At 45.6% G+C, this 25,959-nt stretch overlaps 2 protein-coding genes across 4 annotated transcripts in view; one reads left to right on the plus strand and one right to left on the minus strand.

Annotated features, from left to right (window-relative positions):
* Nucleotides 1-25,959, plus strand: part of LOC138979446 (uncharacterized) — an 80,251-nt gene that overhangs the window by 15,254 nt on the left and 39,038 nt on the right. Inside the window, exons 5-7 of one of the 3 annotated variants that reach the window (XM_070352169.1) lie at nt 103-213; nt 836-1,003; nt 2,097-5,942. In XM_070352169.1, the coding sequence (XP_070208270.1) occupies nt 103-213; nt 836-1,003; nt 2,097-2,168 (351 nt within the window). In that variant the 3' untranslated portion in view covers nt 2,169-5,942. Of the gene's footprint in view, nt 1-102; nt 214-835; nt 5,943-25,959 lie in introns of those variants that run through there. The other 2 variants (XR_011460031.1, XM_070352168.1) reach the window with 2 other exon arrangements.
* LOC138980650 (uncharacterized) overlaps nt 10,789-25,959 on the minus strand; it is a 200,108-nt gene continuing 184,937 nt past the window's right edge. The window contains exons 139-141 of the mRNA XM_070353559.1: nt 24,264-24,535; nt 22,065-22,248; nt 10,789-21,376 (exon numbers count right to left, since the gene is read on the minus strand). Coding sequence (XP_070209660.1) covers nt 12,752-21,376; nt 22,065-22,248; nt 24,264-24,535 — 9,081 coding nt within the window. The 3' untranslated portion in view covers nt 10,789-12,751. The remainder of the gene's footprint in view (nt 21,377-22,064; nt 22,249-24,263; nt 24,536-25,959) is intronic.

Raw genomic sequence — 25,959 nt, forward strand, 5'->3', positions numbered from 1 at the left:
ATACTTTGAATGAATTATTGGTGATCATTTTGTCCTATTTGTTGCAGGTGTATCCATACTTTGAATGAATTATTGGTGATCATTTTGTGCTATTTGTTACAGGTGTTCCGATTCTACAATCTGACGATACTGACGCTCCTGCTGTACACAGCTTTCACCGTCTTCCTCATCGTCGCTTACTCCAAGGGCTGGACAACAGAGGCTGCGTATCCAGTAAGTAAGGCTTACAATAAATTTGGGGTACATTTACAGAGGTTGTGAACAGAAAGTCTTAAAAAACTGGGTTTTAAAAGGAGGCCTGAGTCTTGAATTGGGTTTTTTTGGACTCACCTGAGTGCAGTCTTAGTTTTTATCTGTGTCCCTCCGGAGTGAGTATGTCTTCTTTGGACCGGCACGGTTGGCCTAGTGGTAAGGCGTCCGCCCCGTGATCGGGAGGTCGTGGGTTCGAACCCCGACCGGGTCATACCTAAGACTTTAAAATTGGCAATCTAGTGGCTGCTCCGCCTGGCGTCTGGCATTATGGGGTTAGTGCTAGGACTGGTTGGTCCGGTGTCAGAATAATGTGAGTGGGTGAGACACGAAGCCTGTGCTGCGACTTCTGTCTTGTGTGTGGCGCACATTATATGTCAAAGCAGCACCGCCCTGATATGGCTCTTCGTGGTCGGCTGGGCGTTAAGCAAACAAACAAACAAAAAATGTCTTCTTTGGGGGAAGAGGGGGAGGGGTCTTAAAAGGGGGTTCCACTGTAATGGGAAATGACAAAGGCGCGAGTCGTGTAAGCATTTTCTTTTCTTGTTAAAAAGGGGATCCACCATAATGTTTTTGTGCGTTGCAGCCCAACAGCAGGGTGTACCAGGTCCACATGTTTGTCACCATCTTTGTGGTGCTGGGTTTGATGTTCGCCCTGACGGCCCTGGTGCAGTACTACGACGTCGTCTGCTGCGGGGAAATGAACCTCTGGCACAATTGGTTGTACTGTCTGTGTGGCATCTGTCTTGGCAAGGTGAAAGGAAGAATAGATGATGAGGATGAGGATGATGATGAGGATGAGAGAGTTTCGTCTGGTATTTTCATCTCGTAGATGTTTTGTGTGGTTGTTTAGGTTTGGAGTTGTGTGTTTGGTTGGGGTGGTGTGTGAGAGACAGAGAGAGAGAGGAGAGAGAGAGAGAGAGAGAGAGAGACAATGACAATGACAATTCTTTATTTTACGAGGGTAACAGAATAAGCATTGGTATACTTTTTTGCATCGAGAGAGAGAGAGAGAGAGAGAGAGAGAGAGAGAGAGAGAGAGAGAGAGAGAGAGAGAGAGAGAGAGAGAGAGAGAGAGAGAGAGAGAGAGAGAGAGAGAGAGAGAGAGAGAGAGAGAGAGTGTGTGTGTGTACAGTGTGTGTGTGTGATAGTTTGTGTGTGATAGTTTGTGTGTGCATGCACTCAAGAGTGTGGGTGTGTGTGTGTTTGTGTTACTTGTAGATAATAGTATTTTAACTGTTCCTGTAAATATCAAGTTGTACTGAAATCTGCTAATATTTTGAATACCTTACATTCTACAATTCTACCTTGCACATAAATAAATATTTATTTTATGTGTGCATCCGCACAGAACCACATGTACAAACACAGTACTGGCGTTTCACGCTATCCTGCTGCAACTGCTTTCACTCCCCATATCTTTCAACAGCTTACTAGGCAGGCTTCATGTGCACTTCAGAACTCCCTTTTTCAGACAGTCAAAAGGGACTATGCCATCTTTTAGATTCCCCTACCCACCTTATTTTTTTCTCCTGTCCCTATCTTTTTTTACCCTTACCAAAAATACAAGATTGATTATGCAGACTTCAAGGGAAGTAACCATTCTGCAGTGTGCAGAGGACACAGCGGTTCAACTGCACAGTGAACAAATCGTGCCTTATAAAAGGGAGGAGTCTTAACAACATGAACCAGTGATAAAATATGGTCTTAAAAATGGGATTATGTCTTAAACTGAGAGAGTGGGGGGGGGGGGGGGATCCACTGTGTAGAGGTCCACTGTACGACAGTTACTAGATTCTCTCCCTTGCTTGTGCTGTCTGACAACCCCGTGTCTGAATGTTAAACAGGACCGGACGCAGCAGCCGTCGGGATCAGAAGACTCCAGTATAAGCTCCAGCCCTCCTGCTTTGCTCATCTAGTACTCTTGCTTCACCCACTACCTTGCTTGTTTGTCTCTCCTAGTATTTATTGTTCATTTTCTTTTTCTTTGTTTCTTTGTTAATTTATTTCTTGGGTGTGTTTGGGTCAGGATCGAGCCTTAGCTTCTGTTGAAAATCATTATGTGGAAAACAGTTTCACTTGAAAGTTTGAATTTTAGTCTTTCTTTTAACGTGTTTTTCCTCTGTTTTGGCTTGTGATTTTTGGAGCGAAATAGTTCATTTTGTTGTTTCTGCTTTTGTTAAGTATGCTAAGCAAAACGTAGCATTCATTTTGTGATGGGGGGGATTGGGGTGGTGTAAGGAACAAAATGTCCCATAAACATGCTCCTTGTTTAAGGAACTAAAAAGTTGTCCTCATTGTAATTATTATGGTATATTTCGCCTCAAAGTGCATACAGATGGATTTAGCTAGGTGCCCTGATTGAGATTATTACAGCTTAGCTGGCAGAGTTGTCTGTTTTCACGGAGAGTCACCAGAAGCAATCTGAGAAATAATCAGTACAGTGGAAGCTCCATTTTAACACCTTGCTTTTTCACATTTTCTGTTGATAACCTGTGTAAATGTAAACACCCCCCCCCCCCCCCCCCCCCCAATTTAAGACTCCCTCCTTTTTAAGACCTGGTTTTCTCAGATTTTTGAAGGTCGTAAAAGGGGGGTTCCACCGTGCAGTGTATTTTGAAGAGAATCAGAGGTACAATGTATCTAGTATCCACGGATGGTTTCAAGATGATGTTGTTACGCACAGAATGTAATGGCCCCACCCACAGTGTGCCTTACTGCTTTGGCTCCACCTTAAGGTAATTCTTCTTCTTCTTCTGCGTTCGTGGGCTGAAACTCCCACGTACACTCGTGTTTTTGCACGAGTGGAATTGTACGTGTATGACCGTTATTACCCCGCCATTTAGGCAGCCATACGCCGCTTTCGGAGGAAGCATGCTGGGTATTTTCGTGTTTCCATAACCCACCGAACTCCGACATGGATTACAGGATCTTTTCCGTGCGCACTTGGTCTTGTGCTTGCGTGTACACACGAAGCGGGTTAAGTCACTAGCAGGTCTGCACATAAGTTGACCTGGGAGATCGGAAAAATCTCCACTCTTAACCCACCAGGCGGCAGCGACCGGGATTTGAACTCACGACCTCCCGATTAGGAGGCCGACGTCTTACCACCACGCCACTGCGCCCGTCCACCTTAAGGTAATGATGTACATGAAGACTTCCTTGTTTAATTATCATGCTCACGGTCTTCGCTTTCCGCTGTGCACGTGCACTTCAGTTTAAATATTCTAGTTGGAAAGATTAATTATTCTACAGGAAAGTTTTAATATTCTATTGAAATGAAAAAGCTTGCACAGGACAACTTTTTTGAATTTCTTTTTGTTTTCACTCTGTCAAAGTGAAAGCCTATATGTGACCCTCCACCACGAAATGAGTCGCATGTCACCTCGCGCGGTTCTGCGCTAGGCTTAATATAAGTCCGGGGAGTGTCTGGTAACAGTGTGAGGGTCACCTTAGTCACAGGCTTATAACTCAAACAGTTTTCGCTCTTTTCAAAAACGGTTTTCACCACTGGATAGAGCATAAAAAACACTTTATGAAAATGTAAAAATATGAAAATCATGCAAAGGTGACATGCGACTCATTCCGTGGTGGAGGGTCACATATCTGGAGGAAGTCTGTGTCCTTATTAGTCTTTTTTGTATATGAGACAATGACAAAAGGTGACGTTTTCATGTCAGTATGTCCCAAATGACATCACCAGTACATTTTTCATTCTATCTAATCTGTTTTCGTTCTATTTTTTGAGTCACTTGAGAAAAAGTGACTATGTAATCGGTCAGTGTTAGTCTGTCCGGCCGGCCGTCCGGCCGGCCATCCGGCCGGCCGTCCGTAGACACCACCTTAACGTTGGACTTTTCTCGGAAACTATCAAAGCGATCGGGCTCATATTTTGTTTAGTCGTGACCTCCAATGACCTCTACACTTTAACGATGGTTTCGTTGACCTTTGACCTTTTTCAAGGTCACAGGTCAGCGTCAAAGGAAAAATTAGACATTTTATATCTTTGACAAACTTTTCTCGGAAACTATCAAAGCGATCGGGCTCATATTTTGTTTAGTCGTGACCTCCAATGACCTCTACACTTTAACGATGGTTTCGTTGACCTTTGACCTTTTTCAAGGTCACAGGTCAGCGTCAAAGGAAAAATTAGACATTTTATATCTTTGACAAAGTTCATCGGATGTGATTGAAACTTTGTAGGATTATTCTTTACATCAAAGTATTTACATCTGTAGCCTTTTACGAACGTTATCAGAAAAACAAGGGAGATAACTAGCCTTTTCTGTTCGGCAACACACAACTTAACGTTGGGCTTTTCTCGGAAACTATAAAAGTGACCGGGCTCAAATTTTATGTGAACGTGACTCATTGTGTTGTGAATAGCAATTTCTTCCTGTCCATCTGATGCCTCATATAATATTCAGAACTGCGAAAGTGACTCGATCGAGCGTTTGCTCTTCTTGTTCTAATAACATGCGTTAACAATTGATTGCCAACTGGAATGGAAGAGCACAAAAAGTGTAACTTGATATGTAGTTTCTCTAGAGGGAAAAACATCTTCCACTTTCATGTCAGTGTGTCCCATGCAACATACATTTGCCAAACAGCTATGTGTAAGTAGATTATTTGTTAGTGGCATAGAAAATACTGATCAACAATCAAAGTCAGTGTTCACATTCATTTTCTACCTATTTCTTATTTGTTTATTCTTTTGGCAATGGTGAAATGTCAGCAATCAGGGTTCGACACTAGCGGGGGCGGGGGGCGGAACGCCCCAGAGTTTTGTGTTCCGCCCCAAACATTGCCGAAGCTTGGGGCCCACTCCGCCCCAGGATAAATTCCAACTGACAATGACAAACCGAAAATTCCAATGCCAGAGCCAATCACTAAAAATCGCCAGTCAAAGTCGTCACTGAAATTTGCGTTACGATCAATGCCACAGTCAAGAAAAAAACCCATTGAAATCGTCGAAGGACAATGCCGCAAGGGAAATAACTCCCAGATTGTGCTCTTTAGCGTGAGAGATAAGTATCGCCTTCAAATGCCAAACGCAAAATGTGGCGACACATCCCTGGTGTAAAAAGACATGGAAATGAAGATGAAGAACAGGGTGGAGAGAAACGAAAAAAGGAGACCGATGCAGCCAAAAGCGTGCAGCGCTGTCGTAATTTCAATGTCAAATGGTTGAAAGAATTTCCCTGGCTTCAGTACGATGAAGAAAAACAGACAATGCATTGCCGCACGTGAATACTGAGAGTGGGCCCCAGATTTTTGTTTTCCGCCCCAGCAATTTCCATCTCTGGGGCCAGTGTGGCCCCAGGCCAAATAAGTTAGTGTCGACCCCTGAGCAATCGTGTGTCATTCGGGACAGTAGACATGACACCTGACCTTTTGTCACTGTCTCATATTATTCAGAGCTGCCAACTGGTACGTTTTAAGAGCAATTGCTATGCTGCTACGCCAAGCTAAGGATTGCTACGCTCAAACAAAGAATGACAAGCATGCAACAGTTCCCTCGTTTTGCGGGTCCTGGAACTCATTTCTGCCTTCCACTCCATGTGGCGGTCATAAAATAGGTCATACAACATAGTCTATACTGAAGCACCAATAATTTTTTATTTTCTGTTTTTTTCTGTTTTTTTCTTGACCTATAACTCTTCAAAAACTATTCACATCAGGGAGAATGAAAATAGCAAGTACGGTTATATTGAGAGAGAGAGGGGAGACAAACACTCAAATCCTACCTCAGTGCTGTATACAGACCTGTTTACCCTTACGATTTTGGCGTAATTTATTACGATTTTCTGGAAAAAATACGCCATTCCACTATCCGTGTCAAGACTACGATTTTCATAAATAAAAAAAATGTAAAAAAAAATAAAAACAATATTTTTTTTTATTTTTTTATTTTTTATTAATTCACATGTTTGGCATTGTTTTTTCAATGGCAAAATGGGGTGAAAAAGCACAGGACTGATCAGAGATCATGTCTGTCTGATGAAACGCTGGAGAGCCTTCTAGTGGGGAAGTCTCGCCCTCACTCATTTGGCAAGCGCAAGTACAGTAGAGAAGCGCTTGACACACTGAAAAAGGCCTACTACGAGCAAAAGAAAAAGAATCAGTGATGCATGTGCTTTTGATGTGATCTTCTTTGAAATTATGATGACTACAAAAACTGACTGATCAGTGATGTGTTTTGTTTGTGAATGATAGATATATTATATGTGCATGATTGCGTTTCGCAGACACAGTTGTCATGTGCGTTGTAATTGGCGACGAATGCTGGATGATTACTATTTTTGTGCCAGGATTACTATTTTTGGGGCTGAGCATTACTCCAAAACACTTATGGGGGTAAACAGGTCTGTGTATATATCAGTTTAGTGCCTAGTCTACTCTCCCGTGGGGGCCCGGTAGCTCAGTTGGTAGAGCACTGGACTTGTGATCGGAAGGTCGCAGGTTCGAATTCGGGCCGGGACGGACACGGGTCAACTTTATGTGCAGACCCAGAGACGGAAGCCATGTCCCACTCCCGTGTCACCACAATGGCACGTAAAAGATCTTGGTCATTCTGCCATAGGTGCTGATGGCTTATACCACCTAAACACGCATACACTTGTGAGGGCGTAAAACTCGAATCATACAACCCATATCTTGTCCTTAAGAGGCGAAATATTTAGCCTGTAGGACAGTAAGCATTCTCTTATACTCTCCCCATCAAAACTCGATTTTCTCAAACAGTTTATTTGTGTCAGACTCACACCTCACATTTCTAATGCTTTGCTAGTACAATGTAGTACTGTCCTTAATGTGTATGCTATTGTGTACACCGCCAACACGCGTGTGTCCAGGGTGCACGAGAAAGTTACCAACCGGGTTGGAGCCAGCCACAGTGTTGGATTGGTTGAAATTGAGATTTGTTGTGATTGTAACGAATGAGACGCCGTAGTTTGTTCCCTCCCGTTTGGGTGACACCCTCTTGCAGTGTGTGCACCTGGGCCCAGCCGGCTGTCACTTGTGATTAGAGCAGCCCTCCCTTTGGACACATACCCACACTCAGAACGTGTTGAAAGCTTTCTGTGGAGAGTGGCAATTTCTGCTGAATTAATTTTGTAATTAACACCTTTGTCAATACGTGTATATACAATTAACTCGGGTAAAAAACCCAATCCTACCTTCCACAGGAAGAAGCCAGGATGGTGATTTTTGGTATGTGTCTAGGTGGCTGTGAAATCCCGGCAATGTATACAATTGCTTACACAAGAAGTAATCATGTAAAGCCATACAGAATGCTTGAGGGCTTCTGTGTGTAGAAATATTATACTCTTCAAAGAATCAGTCAAGAAAATATATACAATCTTTACAATCAAATTAAACTTAATACTTTTTTTTCTGAATGAACACTAACAAAGCAAAATATTTGTATAAATTGGAAAGGTTTTGCAGTTTAATGCACCCAGGAGTGAGTGTACAAGTATGTGTGTATATTTTACAGTGTGTGTACTGTACTACTATTCAAGTGTTTGTGTACATTTGTGTTTGCATGTGTGCGTGTGTATAAATGCGTATGTGTGTAAATCCTGCTCTATGTATGCTTTGTATGCTACATAAAAGTGTGAACGTGTGTGTGTCAGTGTGCGTGTGTGTTACCGTGAGCCTCGGTGTGCATGTGTGTTTGATAACAAATAAGTTATCTATGATGTGTTAATATTGCATTGTGCAGGATTCCAAGTTGTAACTTTATGTGTGTGCACAACAGACCTTGTAAGACCAGTTGAGTGTGCTTTCTCTGGATGTATGTGAATAAGCCTTGTATAAAGAGAATGTGTGTCTGTCTTTCTGCCAGTTGGAGGGGGGGCGAGGGGGGGGGGAGGGTGGGTAGACTTCATGTTTGTTTCTGTGTGTGTGTGTGTGTGTGTGTGTGTGTGTGTGTGTGTGTGTGTGTGTGAATGCCATTGTTGACCTTATTCTATGTTTTGCGTCTCCTTTTCAAGTTGCTGCTAGTTAATCGCCATGCATTGGCTCACACACAATACTTGAAATAAGACGTAGATGATAACTCTGTCAAAATAAATTCTCTTTCTCAAATCCCTGGGACTCAGAGAGGGAAGACAAGGGTTGGATGGGTCAGTTTTGTATCCTTCATGATAATTAATTTGCTTCTGAGAATTATAAGTCAACATTGTTTGACATCAAATCATCGCCACTATTATTCTCAAATCTCCACTGAATTTTGTGACGTTAGCAGTATATCCGTTTTTGGATTTCAGATCTATACTACTTATTCTGTTTGTGAATTAGTACTGTGCTTTTGTGCATTATCAATGCAACGTGTTGTGTTTTTCTCTTACTTCTCCTCGTCTTTCTTGAATGCACAATTTTCTTACAGTATGTGACCCTCCACCACGGAATGAGTCGCATGTTACCTCGCGCGGTTCTGCGCTAGGCTTAATATAAGTGTCTGGTAACAGCGTGAGGGTCACCTTAGTTACAGGCTTATAACTCGAGAACTTTTTCCTATTTTCTAATAACGGTTTTCACCACTGGATAGAGCATAAAAAACTTGTTAGGAAAATGTAAAAATATGAATATCATGCAATTTAGGTGACATGCGACTCATTCTGTGGTGGAGGGGAACATATTATTATATGTGATCTACATTACCAGAGATTTTTCTGGAGGTATACATGTATTGGGTATATATTTGAGTTTGAAGCACGATAGACAACTTGTGGAAATAACTCTGTTGGGTTTGTATGTGTTGTGAAAGAGTGAATGCCCTTGACCTTGCTTTTACGGGGACAAATAACATCACGTGACATTATCGGTCAGTTAATAGCGAGGGGTGTGTCTCAAACACGTGTACAAGAACGTGGTGTCAATTATTTGTTCCCAGAAAATCAAGGGTAACTCTCTCTTTCACAACCAATACAAACCAGTTATATCTGAACACCGTCTATTGTTGAGTCGACATCCGATTTCTGAGTTGTTTTTTCTTTGTTCTAGAAAACTTAAACCCCCCCCCCCACAAGTGGCTCTATCCCATCTCCCCCCTTTCCCCGTCGCGATATAACCTTGAATGGTTGAAAACGACGTTAAACACCAAATAAAGAAAACGACATATGTCGCGCTACTTTACATATTCCGTTACCTGGTTGTCGCGACATAATATGTCGCGCTACTTTACGTTTACTGTTACCTGGTTGTCGCGACATATGACGCGCTACTTTATGTTTACTGTAACCTGGTTGTCACGACATATGTCGCGCTACTTTACATATACTGTAACCTGGTTGTCGCGACATATGTCGTGCTACTTTATGTATACTGTTACCTGGTTGTCACGACATTTGTCGCACTACTTTACGTTTACTGTTACCTGGTTGTCACGACATTTGTCGCGCTACTTTACGTTTACTGTTACCTGGTTGTCGCGCTACTGGTTGTCACGACATATGTCGCGCTACTGGCTCAGTCTGTTTGGTAGGTTCCGATTTCCTCCCATGGATGCGAAAACCTATATGACCGTTTTTCTTTATTTTTCTCTGTTAATTCACCAGTGGCTATGTAACATGTGTTACAGAATTGCACCAGTGGCTATGTAACATGTGTTACAGAATTGCACCAGTGGCTATGTAACATGTGTTACAGAATTGCACCAGTGGCTATGTAACATGTGTTACAGAATTGCACCAGTGGCATAATGTAACATGTGTTACAGAATTGCACCAGTGGCTATGTAACATGTGTTACAGAATTGCACCAGTGTAAGGGTTAAGACTCCCCCGGTTTAAGACCATGTTTTCTCAGATGTTCTGTTCATAGCCTGTGTAAATGTACCCCCATTTTAGGACTCCCTCCTTTTTAAGACCTGATTTTGTCAGATTGTTTTGGTCTTAAAAGGGGGGTTCCACTGTACAGATCACCAGAGTAAATGCATAAAATATGGCATACATTTGTATATAATGAATTTATTGAATGGATATGAATTGACAATGATAATTTATGAATTGTTTGAATGTAGTATTGAATTAAATATTGCCATTGTGTCAAATAACTGCTGTTTGTGTCCACATGTGTTTTGTGTGGCTAAGGCATTTCTAACTTTATTTCATTGGGTTGGGTGTGTGGGTGTGTTAATTTTGTTGTTTTGTGTTTTTGTTTTTGTGAGTGTTTTCTCGTGATTATATCTTGCAAAATAAACACACTCGACACAGTTTGCACACACGTGAGCAAGGACACACACACACTGACACGCACACACACACACAAACAGGAACACATATACAGAGACATTCAGACAAACACACACATTCAAATGCACACTGAATTCATTTGATGTAAAGGTTTATACACACACACACACACACACAAACAGGAACACATATATACAGAGACATTCAGACAAACACACATTCAAATACACACTGAATTCATGTGATGTAAAGGTTTATACACACACACACACACACACAAACAGGAACACATATATACAGAGACATTCAGACAAACACACACATTCAAATACACACTGAATTCATGTGATGTAAAGGTTTATATCAAAACTATCAATTAGTACAAAAAGATGCATAAAAAAGTAAATATTTGTCAAATTGATATCACAGGTCAAACTCCAGCAGAATGATGAGTTAATGGAATGCTAACAGGTATATAACATGATTCATATTGTAACACTCGATATAAAGCCTGGCAGATAAAATGGCAAAAAAACGATCAAAACAATGCAGCATAAAGCATTCCACACAGATCTCCATAGCAAGAAGCAAAAGGGACCAATTATATGTTTGTCGGATATCATAACCCAAACGTGATTGAAATTAAGAAAGAAAAAAGAATATGCCTCAGTTGGACACAAAGATCATGGCACACCATGTTCTCAAATATTCTTGTTACACCTCCTTCTGCCACCCCTCCCCCCCCCCCCCCCTAAAAACAAACAAACAAAACAAAACCGGAATTCCCCTGTTTCTTTTGAAGGCACTTCAAATGTCACCAGCATGTTTCAATGCACACAGTTATGAACATTAACAAGTGGAGAAAGAGAGAGTCAGAGAGCAGGCATATCATGTGTGTGTGTGTCTTTCGGTGGTGGTTGTATGTTTGAGTTTGTATATGTGTGTCTGTGTTGTGTACGTTGGTAGATGCATGTTAAGGGTGAGTGCACATAATTCATTGTTCATGATAGTGATGCTATGTGAGTTATGTGTATGTGTGCGCGTTGTTGAAGGTGTTGGTGGAATGTGATTGGGTGTTTCAGTTGTGTGTGCATGTGTGCACGTTTCTGTGTGTGTGTGTTTGCGTGTGTGTGTTTGCGTACATGTGTTTGCGTGCATGTGTGTTTGCGTGCATGTGTGTGTGTGTGCATGTGTGTGTGTGTGTGTGTGTGTGTGTGTGTAAAGCAAATCGATAAAGGACTTAAGAAAAAAATGTGTTGATTGGTTTCACCGAGGCTAAAGATTAAGATATTTACACTATTAAATTCAGTCTGCTTTATAATATCCAGTAGGTAAATGTTTTATACTCATGAGGTAAATCTGTAGCACTACCGTATGGTTTGTACATACTTATCTGAAACCCAACTTTTCAATGCAACAGGTTAAAAAAATAAGACAAAAGCAAAAACAGAAAACTTTAGAAAAAAGAAAAAGTTGATATATAATAATAATAATAATACAAGTATTTATATGGCGCAAACCCTTAAATAGTTCTAAGCGCCTTACAATCAATCTTAAATATAATAATCTTAATTACAGCAACAATACACCTTTAAAAAAAATAATAAAAATAAAAAATCTTTAAATAAATGGAAACACAATCACGTACACAATGGCTTGGAACCGAAGATTGTTCATACAATTTATATTTGATATGTTTTTGTATGGAAGGTGTGTCAATAACCAAGAAATTATGTTATAGTTTAAGCACATGATTTAATACAACAACCCGCAAAAACAAAAAACAAAATAATGGAAGAGCGCTGATCTGAATAAATGTAAGGGCCAAAAGCATACTGAATAACAATAAACACACCGGTTAAGTACGAGTATTATTTACATTTTTTCAAACATGATCATTCCGAATTTAAGGTACTTTGATTCATAATAATAATAATTATGACGGCATATACAGCGCGAACCACAGGAATCTATGCTCTCCGCGCTTTACATAAAAATTATTAGAAGATTAGAAGCGTCAAGAGTAGTCCGTGTAAATTCTTGGCCGTAAATTCTTTGGTCTGTGTTTTTACTGTTGGTGTTTCTGGTAGGGGTGGGTACATTGTCACTGTTAACTTGTTCTTGTTCTTGTCACCTGCAGTCGCTTGTTCCTTTTCGTACATTCTTTGTTAGCATTTCTGTCTTAAATCAGTAGTTGAGACTTCTCTTGTGTTTATGATCAATTGATATTCCACTAAAACACTGCAAAGGGTAATGGGTCGAGTCTAGATTGTGGAACGTACACTGGCAGTTCATGTTGGAAGCTAGTCTTCGTCACTGAAAGCCAGGTTGATGTGCTGCGTGGTCTGGGATGTCCGGGGGCTCCCTGACCGGGCCGACCGGCGGCTGCCTCGGGCGCGATGACCTTCACCAAGGTCGTCGCCATGGTGACGGAACACGACAGGGCGAGGTTCCTCCAGTTCAAGGTCATCGACCATGATCTTCTCAGCGTCCTGCACGCTCTGCAAGCGGTACATGTCCTGACCCAGCGACCTTGCCCTTCTGTCTTCGAAGTGAAGAGTGGTGTCCCCTAGCGATGCGCTGCTTCCCTCCCTTGCTACGCTGGCCATGATCTGCTGGTTCTTCTCTGGGCTGTAGATGAACATCTCGCTGCCCTGAGGGTCGTGAGAGGTGTAGAAACCTAAGGGAGCCCTGGGATCTCTGGGGGTATCTTCTCTCAATTTCTGCTCCTTTCCTCGCGTCGGGTGTTTCCTCTCCAGTGGTACGGACCACGCTTCAAGGTGAGGCCGCTCGTCGAAGCTGGAGCCGGGTCTTTCTGACGAACTGCTTCCTGGCCTGGATGTTCCTCCCATCAAGCTAGTTCCTCTAAAACCACCACCAGACTCGGGTCTGGTCCCAACCTTTCCTTTTTCCTTCTCGTTCATTTTACTCCTAGCCCCTTTGACCTTGACCTTTGCTCCCGAAGTGGCCACCGGAGCAGCTGCGTGGGGGAATCCGCGGCCAAAGGCTGGATTGACGAATCCGTGGTCACTGCTGCCGAGACCTTGATCTGGGATTCGCTCACCACTGAATGAAGTTTCTGCCTCAAAGCTCAGCCTGGAAACTGCTCCTGCAAGACTTCGCTCGTGCTTTCGCTTCTTCTTATTCTTGGTGACGACGAAGGCGACAAAGCAGCAGCAGCAGGATCCGAGAAGCAGTATCGCCACGCAGATGACGATGATCGCCCACACTGGGAACACATCTTCTCCAACCTGTTGACAGAAGTCGACGTATCCATCCAGCTCGCACTCCCCGAGGTGGTTCGTCGTCTGACAGTAGAAGGCCAGCATGTTCGCTACAGTGGAGGTCATGTTGGCGTTCCCAGTTCGCTGGTGTTCGCGCACGCACGCTTCCAAGTACACGCTGATGAAGGCGTGGAGGTCGGAGCAGAGATGATCGAGTTTCTGCTCCTGGAGTGCAGCCAGACACGCCTGAGCGGAAGTGTTGGTGTCTGCTGTGCGGAACACGTCATCGGGCATGACGACATCGAGGACGGGGATGGTAGACGGTCTCCACACACCGGGCGGAGCCAGGGCGGATGGTCCAGGCACATCAATCACTCCCGACATGTTGACGCTGGTTGTGCTGGAGTGCACTGACATGGCGGTGCTTGAGCCTTCACCTTCGTCAAAGCTTGCAGACATTACGAGCACTGGGAGAGACGTTTTGGGGTCAAGGTCGGGGTCAGCTGCATAGACTTTAAGGTCCTGAGCGATGGATTCGAGAGGTTTTGCTGCCTGCCACACTCTCAGGAGTTCCACTTCGACAGCAGCGTCGTTACTCTGTGGGCCAAGCAGTTGTACGTTCAAAATGTGAAACTGGTGTTGAGAGACTGCCGTGGTGGTGAGGGTAGCGTAATCAAAGCCGGTTTCTTGGATTGCGAAGGCTGTCAGTGAGCCTGCACTCCCGTCCCAAGTTACAGCCAGGTAGGTCCACTTTTGAATGTGATCCGGGCGGAGAGAGGCTGTTTCTGTCCCGAACCAGGTGAGGAGAATGACGTGCTGATGTAACGATACCGAGATCACGCCCACAGATGTTGTTATTTCTAGTATTGCGGTTGACGAACTCAGCAGAGTGTCTGACCTCACCCACAACGTCAAGGTCAGTTGCTTGGTCACAGCAGCGTTGAGGTTGGCGAAGGTGACTCTGTGATGGGCCAGTCTCAGCATGTGACCACAGGAGGAGAGGTTCTGACCGGCTAAAACATCCCCAAGTTTCGTGGCTATTTCTTGGTCAGTCAGCATAAAACTCCTTCGTTGATGCTCTGAGACTTTGGCTGCAGTGATCTCAGTGTCGGATACTACTGTTGAGGGCAGGATGTCGTTGATGTGGTTACCGTCAGGAGTTCCCAACAGTCCTGAAGTCTTGGTGAACCAGTCTCGGTGTACTCTGGCGCCTACACTCAGTCCTGCAGGACTGCTGCTGATCAAGACGCTCAGTTTGTCATCCACAGTCACTCTCAGGTAACCGCGAACCTTCCATGTCAAAGCCACTCGTCCAAACGTTTTAGCCATAGGGAAGAAGAAGTCCTGGAACTTGTCCTCAGCATACATGGCCACAGAAAAGTTGTTGCTGCCTCTCAGCCCCACAGAGACGAGGATGTGAACAGTCTCAACGGAGACAGAGACTCTCGAGACGAAGCGACAGAGACGGATGTGGGGGCAAGGCAAGAACAAGGCGGTGACCTTCACCCCTTCCACCTGGATGAGGTTGTACGTGCCAGGTGTGACGAGTCTGACAGATGCTCCGTCCCAGGTGGTCAAGTAGTTGCTGAAGGTGAGAGCAGCCCGCCATACCCCCTCCTCCACCACCCTGGTCACCGTCATGCTGCAGTCACCTCCTCTCCACTCATCCGTGCAGGTTGTGCAAGCGTAGCCAACGTCAGTGACCGTGACGGCGTTCGTCCAGTAGTTCTGTGTTGTCACGCTCGAGTGAAGCCATCTGGGCGAGCACGTGCAAGTCCCTGCCTGGCTGGAGCACTGACCATTGCTGCTGCACACGCCTCGGGCAGTGAACGGACACAGCTGGCTGCACGAGACCCCCCAGTAGCCATGGTAACAGAGACAGGAGGCGAGGCCTGGAGTCCAGCCGAACATGCAGCCACTGTCACAGCGGGGGCCGTAGTAGGGCAGCACAGAGCCAACATGTTGAAGGTGATTGCATTGCGACTGTAGAGGAGATGCTGTTAGCTCTTGTTTCTCCTGACAGAACTGGGCCAGGGCTAGAGCGAAGAGTTCAGCGTTGAGCGAACTGCCCGTGCTGTGCACCATGTCACTGCACTGCTCTTCCAGACTCTGTGTGTCGGGGAACGTGCCAGAACACTGCGGAATCCCCGTCACGTTTCTCAGCAAATTGTTGCAAGTCGTTTGTGTTTCAAGTGCTGAGTTGGAGCCAGGTTTTACTGGTAAGACAGTGTCAGATGCCGCTTGTTCTACTTCAGCGAAGACTCCAGATTCTTGCCTCTCCTTGGCGACCAGGGTCAGGTCGGACACCTCCCAGGTGGGCGGGTTCTTCACGTCTACAGCATACATTGTGGATCGGCGGCGTCTCTCTGAAGCTGCCATGCCAGTCCCGTCGTTCAGGGGCCAGTGAAGGTGAAGGTCAGGTGTAGTGCCCTTGACCGTCATCCTCCACGTCTGGCTGACTACGCTGGGATTGGTTGGCCGTGACCACACCCTCACCTCGTCAATCATCCCACGGAACACGCCCACGTTGGTAGCCACGCCCAGTCCTTGAGGGGGCAGTCCGAAGGTGAGGACACCACCTGGCGGGAACACATCTGCTTGAAGTCTGACTGCCTTGAAGGCGACGAGACCGTTGAGATCGGTGACGTAGATTTCTACGGTGGCGAGAGCAGAGTGCCAGGAAACCAAGACCTGTGTCCAGACATTGAGAGTGATCGTCAGTCCGGTCTGGATCTTCACGCCTGCAGCGAAGACCACAAACTCTGATCCGGAGCATCCCAGGACAAAGAAGGTGTTCGCGTCTGTCACGTAGGCCACCAGAACCCCGCCAGTGCTCAACATTTTCACGTGGAACTCTAGAGAGAAGCGCTGCGTTGGAAGAGAAACTGCCCTGACTACTGTTCCCGAGTTGTTCATCCTCAGACACGCCTCTGTGACGATTGTTCCTTGTGGAGAGGTGGTCGAGGGCGTTACGTAGCGTTGGACAGTGACAAAGTTGAGCAGAGCAGTCAGGGACAGACGCTGGTTGCAGGTTGATGGTAGCGTAGTTGCCCGAGTGTTGTTACAGACGTGGAAAGACTGATTCAAGCACTTAGCGTACTGGATGTTCAGGCGCGTGTTGCATGATGCCATCAAACCGAATACAGCTGAGCTGCCGGTAAACCAGGTGCTTTTCTGTGCTGATACTGTGACGAGCAAGTTAGTGTTGACCACTATGACTGTGATGTTGAGAGACCGGTCAGTGGTAGAAATTTTCAGAGTGGAGAAGCTGGCATACACAAACTTCAGTTTTCCTACAGTCAGACTTCCTCGCACGACCAGCTCAGAATTGTCAGCGAATAATGTGATCTTGTTCTCCCCGAACCCTTTGTGGCTAATTTCCAACCTGTTTGACTCTGACCCGACAATCAACGATCCTACACAGTGCGAGGAGAAGAGTCCAGTGGTACAGGGCACGACCTGGATGGCAACCACAGTCTGAGAGCTGCTGTCATGCACGAGGTTGAAAAGGCCGTACTTCAAGATATCAAACGTGACGCCATCGAACGTGATGACGCGGCCGAGAGGCGTGACCTGTCCGACAACACTGACGGCAGAAGTTGAAGCAGTGGTTGTGAAGTTTGTGCTGATGATGCAGCTCTCACCCTCCCAGCCAGGAGCGCAGGAGCTGCAGTCTGTCCCCGCCCAGTGTCTGTCGCACCAACACACTCCGTCCTCATCGCTACACCTCCCTTGGCCGTTGCATGGGTTGTGATGACCACCTGGGCAGTTGCTATGGCAACCAGGACCCCAGAAACCAGGCAGGCAGGAGCACGTCATGTTGAAAGTGCTGTTTGCGACGCTGTCAGTCAGAGATCCAAACGCGCAGTCAGTGCAGCGTCTCTGTAGCCACGGGGGAATGTTAGGCGTCGTATCACACAGAGCTCTGTAGATGGTTGTCACGTCTGCTCCACTCACGCTGCACACGTTGATGAACGTTGCCATGGCAACTACCGCCCCTTCGCTGGATCCAGCCGCAGCAGCAAAGTCCAAGCACTTGGCTCTGAACCACGCGAGACTCTTGATGGAGCAGGTTGTGGTCACTGAGGCGGAGGTGAAGAAAGCATCACACAGCTGGATTACTGTCTGATCTGCTGGCAGCTTGCTTGCAACCTCACTGCGTGAAGACGACTGAAGCTGGAGATCCGACAGGGCCCAAACGGGTGAAGGCCACGGAGAGGAGGGCAGGAGAAGGTCGTTAGAGGACAGAAGGTTGTCATGGGCAACAGTACCCAGACCTTCGTTCAGCTTGAGGAGGGAAGCCAGGACAGACCTGAAGGCCGAGACGTCGACATCCATGGCGTAGACCTGGAACACTACAGCTGTTGGGATGGCTGTGGACCACACAACTAACTCATCCACTTCTCCGGTGAAGCTTTCTCTAAGTTCTCGAGGACTGTCGTCAGGGGACGGAACCCACTCTCCCAGAGACACGACAGCTCCGTGTACGACTGTAGTTTCACAGTGCTGGGGAAGGACCTTGTGTTGGATAGTCGTGTCCTCGTTGTAGACAAACACATGGACGTTCTGTTCGCTCTGCAGGACGGTGACGATGAGTTGGTTCCATCGATCCAAGGTTAGACTCAAGCCTGTGTCGACTTCCCTCCCTCCACACTGTATCTTCAGAGGACTGTCATTGGTAATGGCGAAGGTTGAGTTCTTTCCGAAGGCCAGCACAGTTCCGCCGTAGGACTTTGGCCTGACATGAAGACTGATGGTGAAGTCTTGCAGTGCAGACACTGAGGATGGTAGTGTGATGGCTTTTGACCACGCTGACGTGCCGTTGAAGGAGAGCGAGTAGCTCGCTGCTGAAGAAGAGAACGGATCCTTCTGTGCTGAGAGTTGGAAGAGCACCTCACTGCCTGTCGCTTTGAAGTCTGTTTCTATCTTTTCATGAAGATCCTTCAGGGACTTTGATGAGACAGGGTTGTAGAGCGACTGGGTAGGGGTCCCACAGACATCCAGCAAGCCACCAGAACTAGTACAGGTGGAAGTGTCTGCTTTCACCACAACCTCAACATAACCTCCTTTTGCTACAACGTCAAGGTCAACGGTGCCAAGGGTGAAGGTCAGTGTGGTTACAGAGGTCATGGTCAGGCGAAACGTGGGTGAGAATGTTCTGTTTGCAGGTAGGAGAAGCTTGGTCCCATTCATGTACACATCTGGTAGAGCATTCTGTGGCGAAGGCAGCACGGTGACATTGTGACCTTCATGGGTCAAGGCCACACCGGCAGCACATGAACCGTAGGAGCACGAGACGAACATGACCTGCACTTGGGTGCTGGGGCTGGAAACTGAGTCCACGAAGACGGTGTGCACGCCACGAAGACCTGAGAGAGAGAACTGAAGCCCGGTGAAGGTGATGACATCTGCTGTGCTGGTGATGACCGCTGCTTGCTGGCTGCCCGTAGTCAGAGGAGAGACTGAGAGGATGGAACAGTCAGTGCCGGTCAGTCCACTACTGCAGGCAGAACAGTCGCTGGACCCTGCCCAGTTCCATTGACAGCTGCAGTTTCCGTCACTGTTGCACACGCCGTGGTGACTGCACGGCGAGCCAGACCCACCAGGACACACACTCACACACTGCGAGCCGTAGTATCCTTCTGAGCATTCACACAGGTTACTGCTGTTGGCGGTGCTCTGACTTAGAGATCCGAACACACAAGTCGGTGAGCAGACAGGAGAATTGTTCCACGAGTTTTCAGCTTCGCAGACATGCTTGACGTGTGTTTGTGGAACGGTAAGAGAGTCGTGACACAGCACAGCGTAGGTGAGGATAGTGTTGAGAGCAGCGTCTTCGTAGTGAGCAGTGTTGAGAGTGTACTGACACAGAGCTGTCAGGTCCTGCTTTGTAGCGGTGCTAAGGTTTGCACAACCTGTGGCGTTCAAGTCTTCGATAAAAAAACGGCAAGCATCCACCCCTTGGGATGTATGTGTAGCAGCAAGAACAGTGTCCACAGCCGATCCAGATCGCGCGGTCAGTATGTAGTCCACATCAGACGCCAACCAGTGAGGCGAGGTCAAGGGAGGGGACGGTAAAACCAGGTACTGATCTCCGACAAAGTCCACTGTTGTAAGGCCATGACCTTCATCGAAAGTCCAAGCAGAGGTCAAGGCTGGTCGAGCAAGGTTGGGATCCATCAGCCACACGTCAGGCACAAGGTTGGGTTCCACAATGCTGTCCCACACCAGCAGGTTCTCGATCTCACCGGCAAACGGGTGGCTGCGTGGGTGGGGAGACCCATCTTCCGGTGGCTGCCAGCTACCCACAGCTAACACACCGGGGGTGTCGAAGAGCGCTTGCTGGATGATGAAGTCTCGCCTCTCTACCCACGCTGTGCTGTTGAAGTGGTAGAACGTCAGCTCCCCTGAACGTTCGTCGTAGGTGAACATGATCTTGTTCCAGTCGTTCAAGTTCAGCTTGACACCCGTGTCGTAGGTTGAGACGTTTGCGGGAACTGACGCTTCCACGAAGACTGTGTTGTTCTGCAGGAAGATCAACAGCGCCTCCTGGTGAGTGAAGGAGAAGAGAACCTGTCTCTCTGGGGAAACCTGGAGTTGTCGGACCATGAACTCGACCGTTATGTTGTCAGCGGCGGAAGGGAGGGAGAAATTGGTGTAAACGGCGGATCCTCCCATATGCAGACTGAAACCACTGGACGTCTGAAGTTTGTGTGACGGGGAAGGATAGTGTATGAACGCTTCACAGTCTGGTGTCAAGAAAGCTGAAAATTCCAGCGAAGCATTAGCCGTTGTTGTCAAAGCGACAGAGGTTAGCCCTTCAAGGATTGATGATGTTGATTTTGCGGTCAAGGTTTGTTGTTCGTTCACGCCTCCTCTGCAGAAATTCATAACAGAGTGATTTGCTTTCAGGTGCTGCAGCTTCTGTGATGAGTTCGTCAGTCCTGAACCACTCAGAAGTCCTGAGGTGGCCGTAATGTAGGGTGCTGGAATCCCAATGGCAACGGTCAGATACAGTCCACAACTGCTGACAATAATGTCAAGGTCGGGAGACACAGACACCAACACTTCTGTCAGGGATTTTCGCGACAGGGTAACACCTTGGAAGAACAAGTCAGTGTCCACAGCTACTGCAGTGTTGCCAACGAACACATCAGGCTTTTTGTCGCTGGTGGTCGGAGCCTGGACAGTGATTCTAGCGTGACCGCTACTTGCATTCCCCGCCATGACAGACACGAAGGTAGCACACGTGAAGTTCTGGAAGCACCTGACAAACTTGCCCTGAACCATCAGTCTGTTTGATACGGCGAGCAAGGAATACACACCCGTTGTCTTCACGTAGAAGCCCAGCCCATCAGCGTTCACTATGTGACCGAGTGGCTGGAGCCAGGCTCTGTGAACTGAAGAGGATTTTCCCGTCGTGTCCCAAGTCTCAGAGATTTGGCAGCCGTCTTCCATCCAGCCAGGCGAGCACGACGAGCAGCTCGGGTCTTCACGGTTGACTGGACAGTCGCACGCTCCGGTGGTTTGGTGGCAGGTGCCGAAACCAGAACAGGCGTTGTCTGCCCCTCCTGGACACGTCTGGTTGCAGGAAGCCCCCCAGTAACCATGGTTACATTGACAGGTGTTTGTATCGGTGTCAGACTTGGAGCCGAAGTAGCATGGCGTGCCGCAGAGACTCTGTACCACCGTCACTGCTGCCACCTACACGACCAACAATAAACTCACTTTGAACAAATCTGTCATTACAAATAATCTAGTCCTCCAATAGTGTTTGTCCTACTGGGCTATTCCGCACAGAGAAACAGAAATCATGTGATGCTATTTATGTGTGAAGCAAGCATGGCTACAAGAAAAGTATATATTTTAGTATCGGGCCTTTCAGGCTTTGTGTGGCAAATTTTCCACAGACGAATTCCGAAAATAACTTTTTCGGGTTTGTATGGATTGCGACAGAGTGAATACCCTTGCTTTTTACTCGGACAAACATTGGAGGGGCCAATCACTAGCGAGGGGTGTGTCGGAAACACGTGGACACGAGCACGTCTGAAGATATTTGTCAGAGGAAAATCGTATATTGCTTCGCCATGTACATACAAGATCAGCAAATCAAAATTGTGACACAATACACAGCATTATTCTTCCTACCGTGCTCAGCTGGTCATGCACGCATACGTATGTGCATACAAAATCACACACACACACGCGCACGTACGCATGCACGCACACACATACTCACGTACTTGCAGAAACACACAGTGTTTCTCTCTCTCTCTCTCTCTCTCTCTCTCTCTCTCTCTCTCTCTCTCTCTCTCTCTCTCTCTCTCTCTCACGCACACATAGACAAGAACACACCCCATGTACACAAACACCACCTTAACTCCATCCTTACCTGAGGACGATCAGTGCACAGGGACTGTGCCGGCCACTGCGGAAGGCTCAGCACCTGCTGGCAGTAGGAAGCGTAGCCTACGATGGAATCTTCCGTAGACGACAGGTCTCCCGTGCTTTGAAGTGCCATGTAACAGCGGAACAAGAACTGTGTTTGCACTGACGAGCTGGCATTCGCACAGACCCTGAAACAATCATCTCTGATTAATTTACCTGCCCGAGTTCCTGCATTGAGTGTGTTTCTGTTTGATACTTTGTTTGATACTTTGTTTGATACATGTACTTTCAAACGTACAGAATTTGAAATGTTAGTACACTATTAGGCCTATTTCATTGAGTATCTCTACTCTGACTCCTTCGTGGAATAAACACGAGGAACTCTACGGCTGTTGTCTCCGCAAACTTTGAAATATACACTATTATTTCATTAAGTATCTCTACTCTGACTCCTTAGTTAAATAAACACGAGGAACTCTACGGCTGTTGTCTCCGTCTATTTTAAATGGGTTTGGAAGTTCAAGCCTACATCACCGAACACAACAACGGTATCTGATGAATAGCTACTCAACCGTTAAAACGGACTTTTAATGTAACATCAGTATCTGATATTTCAAAAAAACTCTGACGAACACAAATCCAAACCATCAATAGCTACAAGGTATATATGTTACAGGGAATAACAAAATTTAGGGAATAAGCTTAATCACTGAAATTTTAAGGGAATAGGCTTATTCCCTGTTTCAACTGGGGAGTAAGCTTATTCCCTAAAAAAATCAGGGATTTAGCTTGTACCCTGAAATGGGAGATCATTTTTTTGGCTTATTCCCTGATTAGTTTAAAGCACACAAACAGAAACACTAATACAAGATTTGTTGCTTTAAACATTGGTTTATTCATGAATACACAAGGATCAAAATACAAGATAAAAATATTGCTGCACTAATCAGGGAATAAGTCAAAAAAATGACCTCCCATTTCAGGGTACAAGCTAAATCCCTGATTTTTTTAGGGAATAAGCTTACTCCCCAGTTGAAACAGGGAATAAGCCTATTCCCTTAAAATTTCAGTGATTAAGCTTATTCCCTAAATTTTGTTATTCCCTGTAACATATATAGAATGTTAAATACATTTATTAAATACGCAAGTGGAAACAAAAAACTGAAAAATGCACTAAAATTTTCAGGACTTCAAAAGAGAAAGGCAGTTAGGCCGAGGTTCTTGTGAATGTGTTGTCTCTTCCCGAATTTGTTTGTTTGTTTGTTTGCTTAACGCCCAGCCGACCACGAAGGGCCATATCAGGGCGGTGCTGCTTTGACAAAAACGTGCGCCACACACAAGACAGAAGTCGCAGCACAGACTTCATGTCTCACCCAATCACATTATTCTGACACCGGACCAACCAGTCCTAGCACTAACCCCATAATGCCAGACGCCAGGCGGAACAGCCACTAGATTGCCAATTTTAAAGTCTTAGGTATGACCCGGCCGGGGTTCGAACCCACAACCTCCCGATCACGGGGCGGACGCCGCTTACCACTAGGCCACCGTGCTGGTTCTCTTCCCGAATTAAACGTTCCAACAAGAAGAGCAAACGCTCGATCGAGTCACTTTCGCAGTTCTGAATATTATATGAGGCATCAGATGGACAGGAAGAAATTGCTATTCACAACACAATGAGTCACGTTCACATAAAATTTGAGCCCGGTCACTTTTATAGTTTCCGAGAAAAGCCCAACGTTAAGTTGTGTGTTGCCGAACAGAAAAGCCTAGTTATCTCCCTTGTTTTTCTGATAACGTTCGTAAAAGGCTACAGATGTAAATACTTTGATGTAAAGAATAATCCTACAAAGTTTCAATCACATCCGATGAACTTTGTCAAAGATATAAAATGTCTAATTTTTCCTTTGACGCTGACCTGTGACCTTGAAAAAGGTCAAAGGTCAACGAAACCATCGTTAAAGTGTAGAGGTCATTGGAGGTCACGACTAAACAAAATATGAGCCCGATCGCTTTGATAGTTTCCGAGAAAAGTCCAACGTTAAGGTGGTGTCTACGGCCGGCCGGCCGGACTAACACTGACCGATTACATAGTCACTTTTTCTCAAGTGACTCAAAAATGTTACCTGTCCTTGGTTGTTTTCAGGGAGTTGTTAATTTCATGTTTTTGTGTGAATGTACTATAAAATGATTATACACCCACCTGCCAAACTGGCTGTTAACGAAGATGTCTTCACATGTCTGGTACTGGGAGATCGTCACCGTCGCTTGTCGTCTCTTCCTGCGGTTGGTTTCCATCTCAGGCAGCAGAACTGTCAGACTTTCTGATGAGGGCCTGAAGGGGATGGGTGCATCGGAGAAGACGAGTTGAGCTGCCGGGAAGGGTGGCTTGGGTAGACGCAGCGGGTGTCCTCGCACAACGTCGGGTATGATGGATGAATCTGAAGGGGAAAGGTTTTGGTTGATGATAATGTTATTTTACGCCCTCCCAGTGAAACCATTCGGGGCATGTTCCCGGGTGTTAAGCCCGCTACTAACTACAGCCGAACCACGCCGAACTAGTTCGGCGAACGTTCGGCGACGTCATCAAATCAGGGGATTCCCCAATTTTTTTGTTTTGTTTTGTTGCAGCTGTAACCTTCGCGGTTTGCCGATACAATCCTGCAAACATTCGGCGCGTCATCGGCGAACTGACTTTTCATTGGTTGAATATTTTTGTATCTTCATCCTTGAGACTCAATGCTGAGAACACGCGCGCTTCCAGTAAATCGGAAAACGTCTTTTCAGCGCAACGCAGCGCAAAACATCTTAAAACAGAAAAAAAGTACAAAACTTTTTTTTTGGAGTAAAACATCGGAATACTGGCCGATGTGAATGCGTGATATATTGTGTAAAAAATTCCATCTCACACGGCATTAATAGGTAACATGCGCCTTGAGTCGCCTTGTGTGGTGAGATACGTGCGCGATATAAATCCTCGTAAATAAAATAAATAAATAAATAAATAAAAAATAAAATTTCGGAATTTTAATCAAAAATCCGTAGCACCGTATTCTGCATATAAAAACCGGAGAAATTACGGAGAAACCGTAGATGTGCACAGGTCTGCCTTCTGTATGTGTCAAGGAACACAGATTTCACTCATTTAAATATACTGATAGACTTATGATTATCCCTTAATGCTCATAACGTATATGAACTTTCTAGATGTACAGTATCGAGAAATGTATCTTTTGTTCCGGTAGACATGTTCTTATGCAGTTTCGTGATAGATTAATTTTCATTAAACATTACGGTGAGGATTTCCTCTTCACCATTATCGTCAACACACGAGTTCTTGTTTTTACATTTAGTCAAGTTTTGACTAAATGTTTTAACGTAGAGGGGGAATCGAGACGACGGTCGTGGTGTATGTGCGTGCGTGCGTGTGTGTGTGTGTGTGTGTGTGTGTGTGTGTGTGTGTGTGTGTGTGTGTGTGTGTCTGTGTGTGTGTCTGTGTGTGTGTGTGTAGAGCGATTCAGACTAAACTACTGGACCGATCTTTATGAAATTTGACTTGAGAGTTCCTGGGTATGAAATCCCCATACGTTTTTTTCATTTTTTTGATAAATGTCTTTTATGACGTCATATCCGGCTTTTCGTGAAAGTTGAGGCGGCACTGTCACGCTCTTATTTTTCAACCAAATTGGTTGAAATTTTGGTCAAGTAATCTTCGACGAAGCCCGGACTTCGGTATTGCATTTCAACTTGGTGGCCTAAAAATTAATTAATGACTTTGGTCATTAAAAATCTGAAAATTGTAAAAAAAAATAAAAATTTATAAAACGATCCAAATTTACGTTCATCTTATTCTCCATCATTTTCTGATTCCAAAAACATATAAATATGTTATATTTGGA

Source organism: Littorina saxatilis, linkage group LG11 (genome assembly GCF_037325665.1).
Source record: "Littorina saxatilis isolate snail1 linkage group LG11, US_GU_Lsax_2.0, whole genome shotgun sequence".
In the NCBI taxonomy this organism is placed as follows: Eukaryota; Metazoa; Mollusca; class Gastropoda; order Littorinimorpha; family Littorinidae; genus Littorina; species Littorina saxatilis.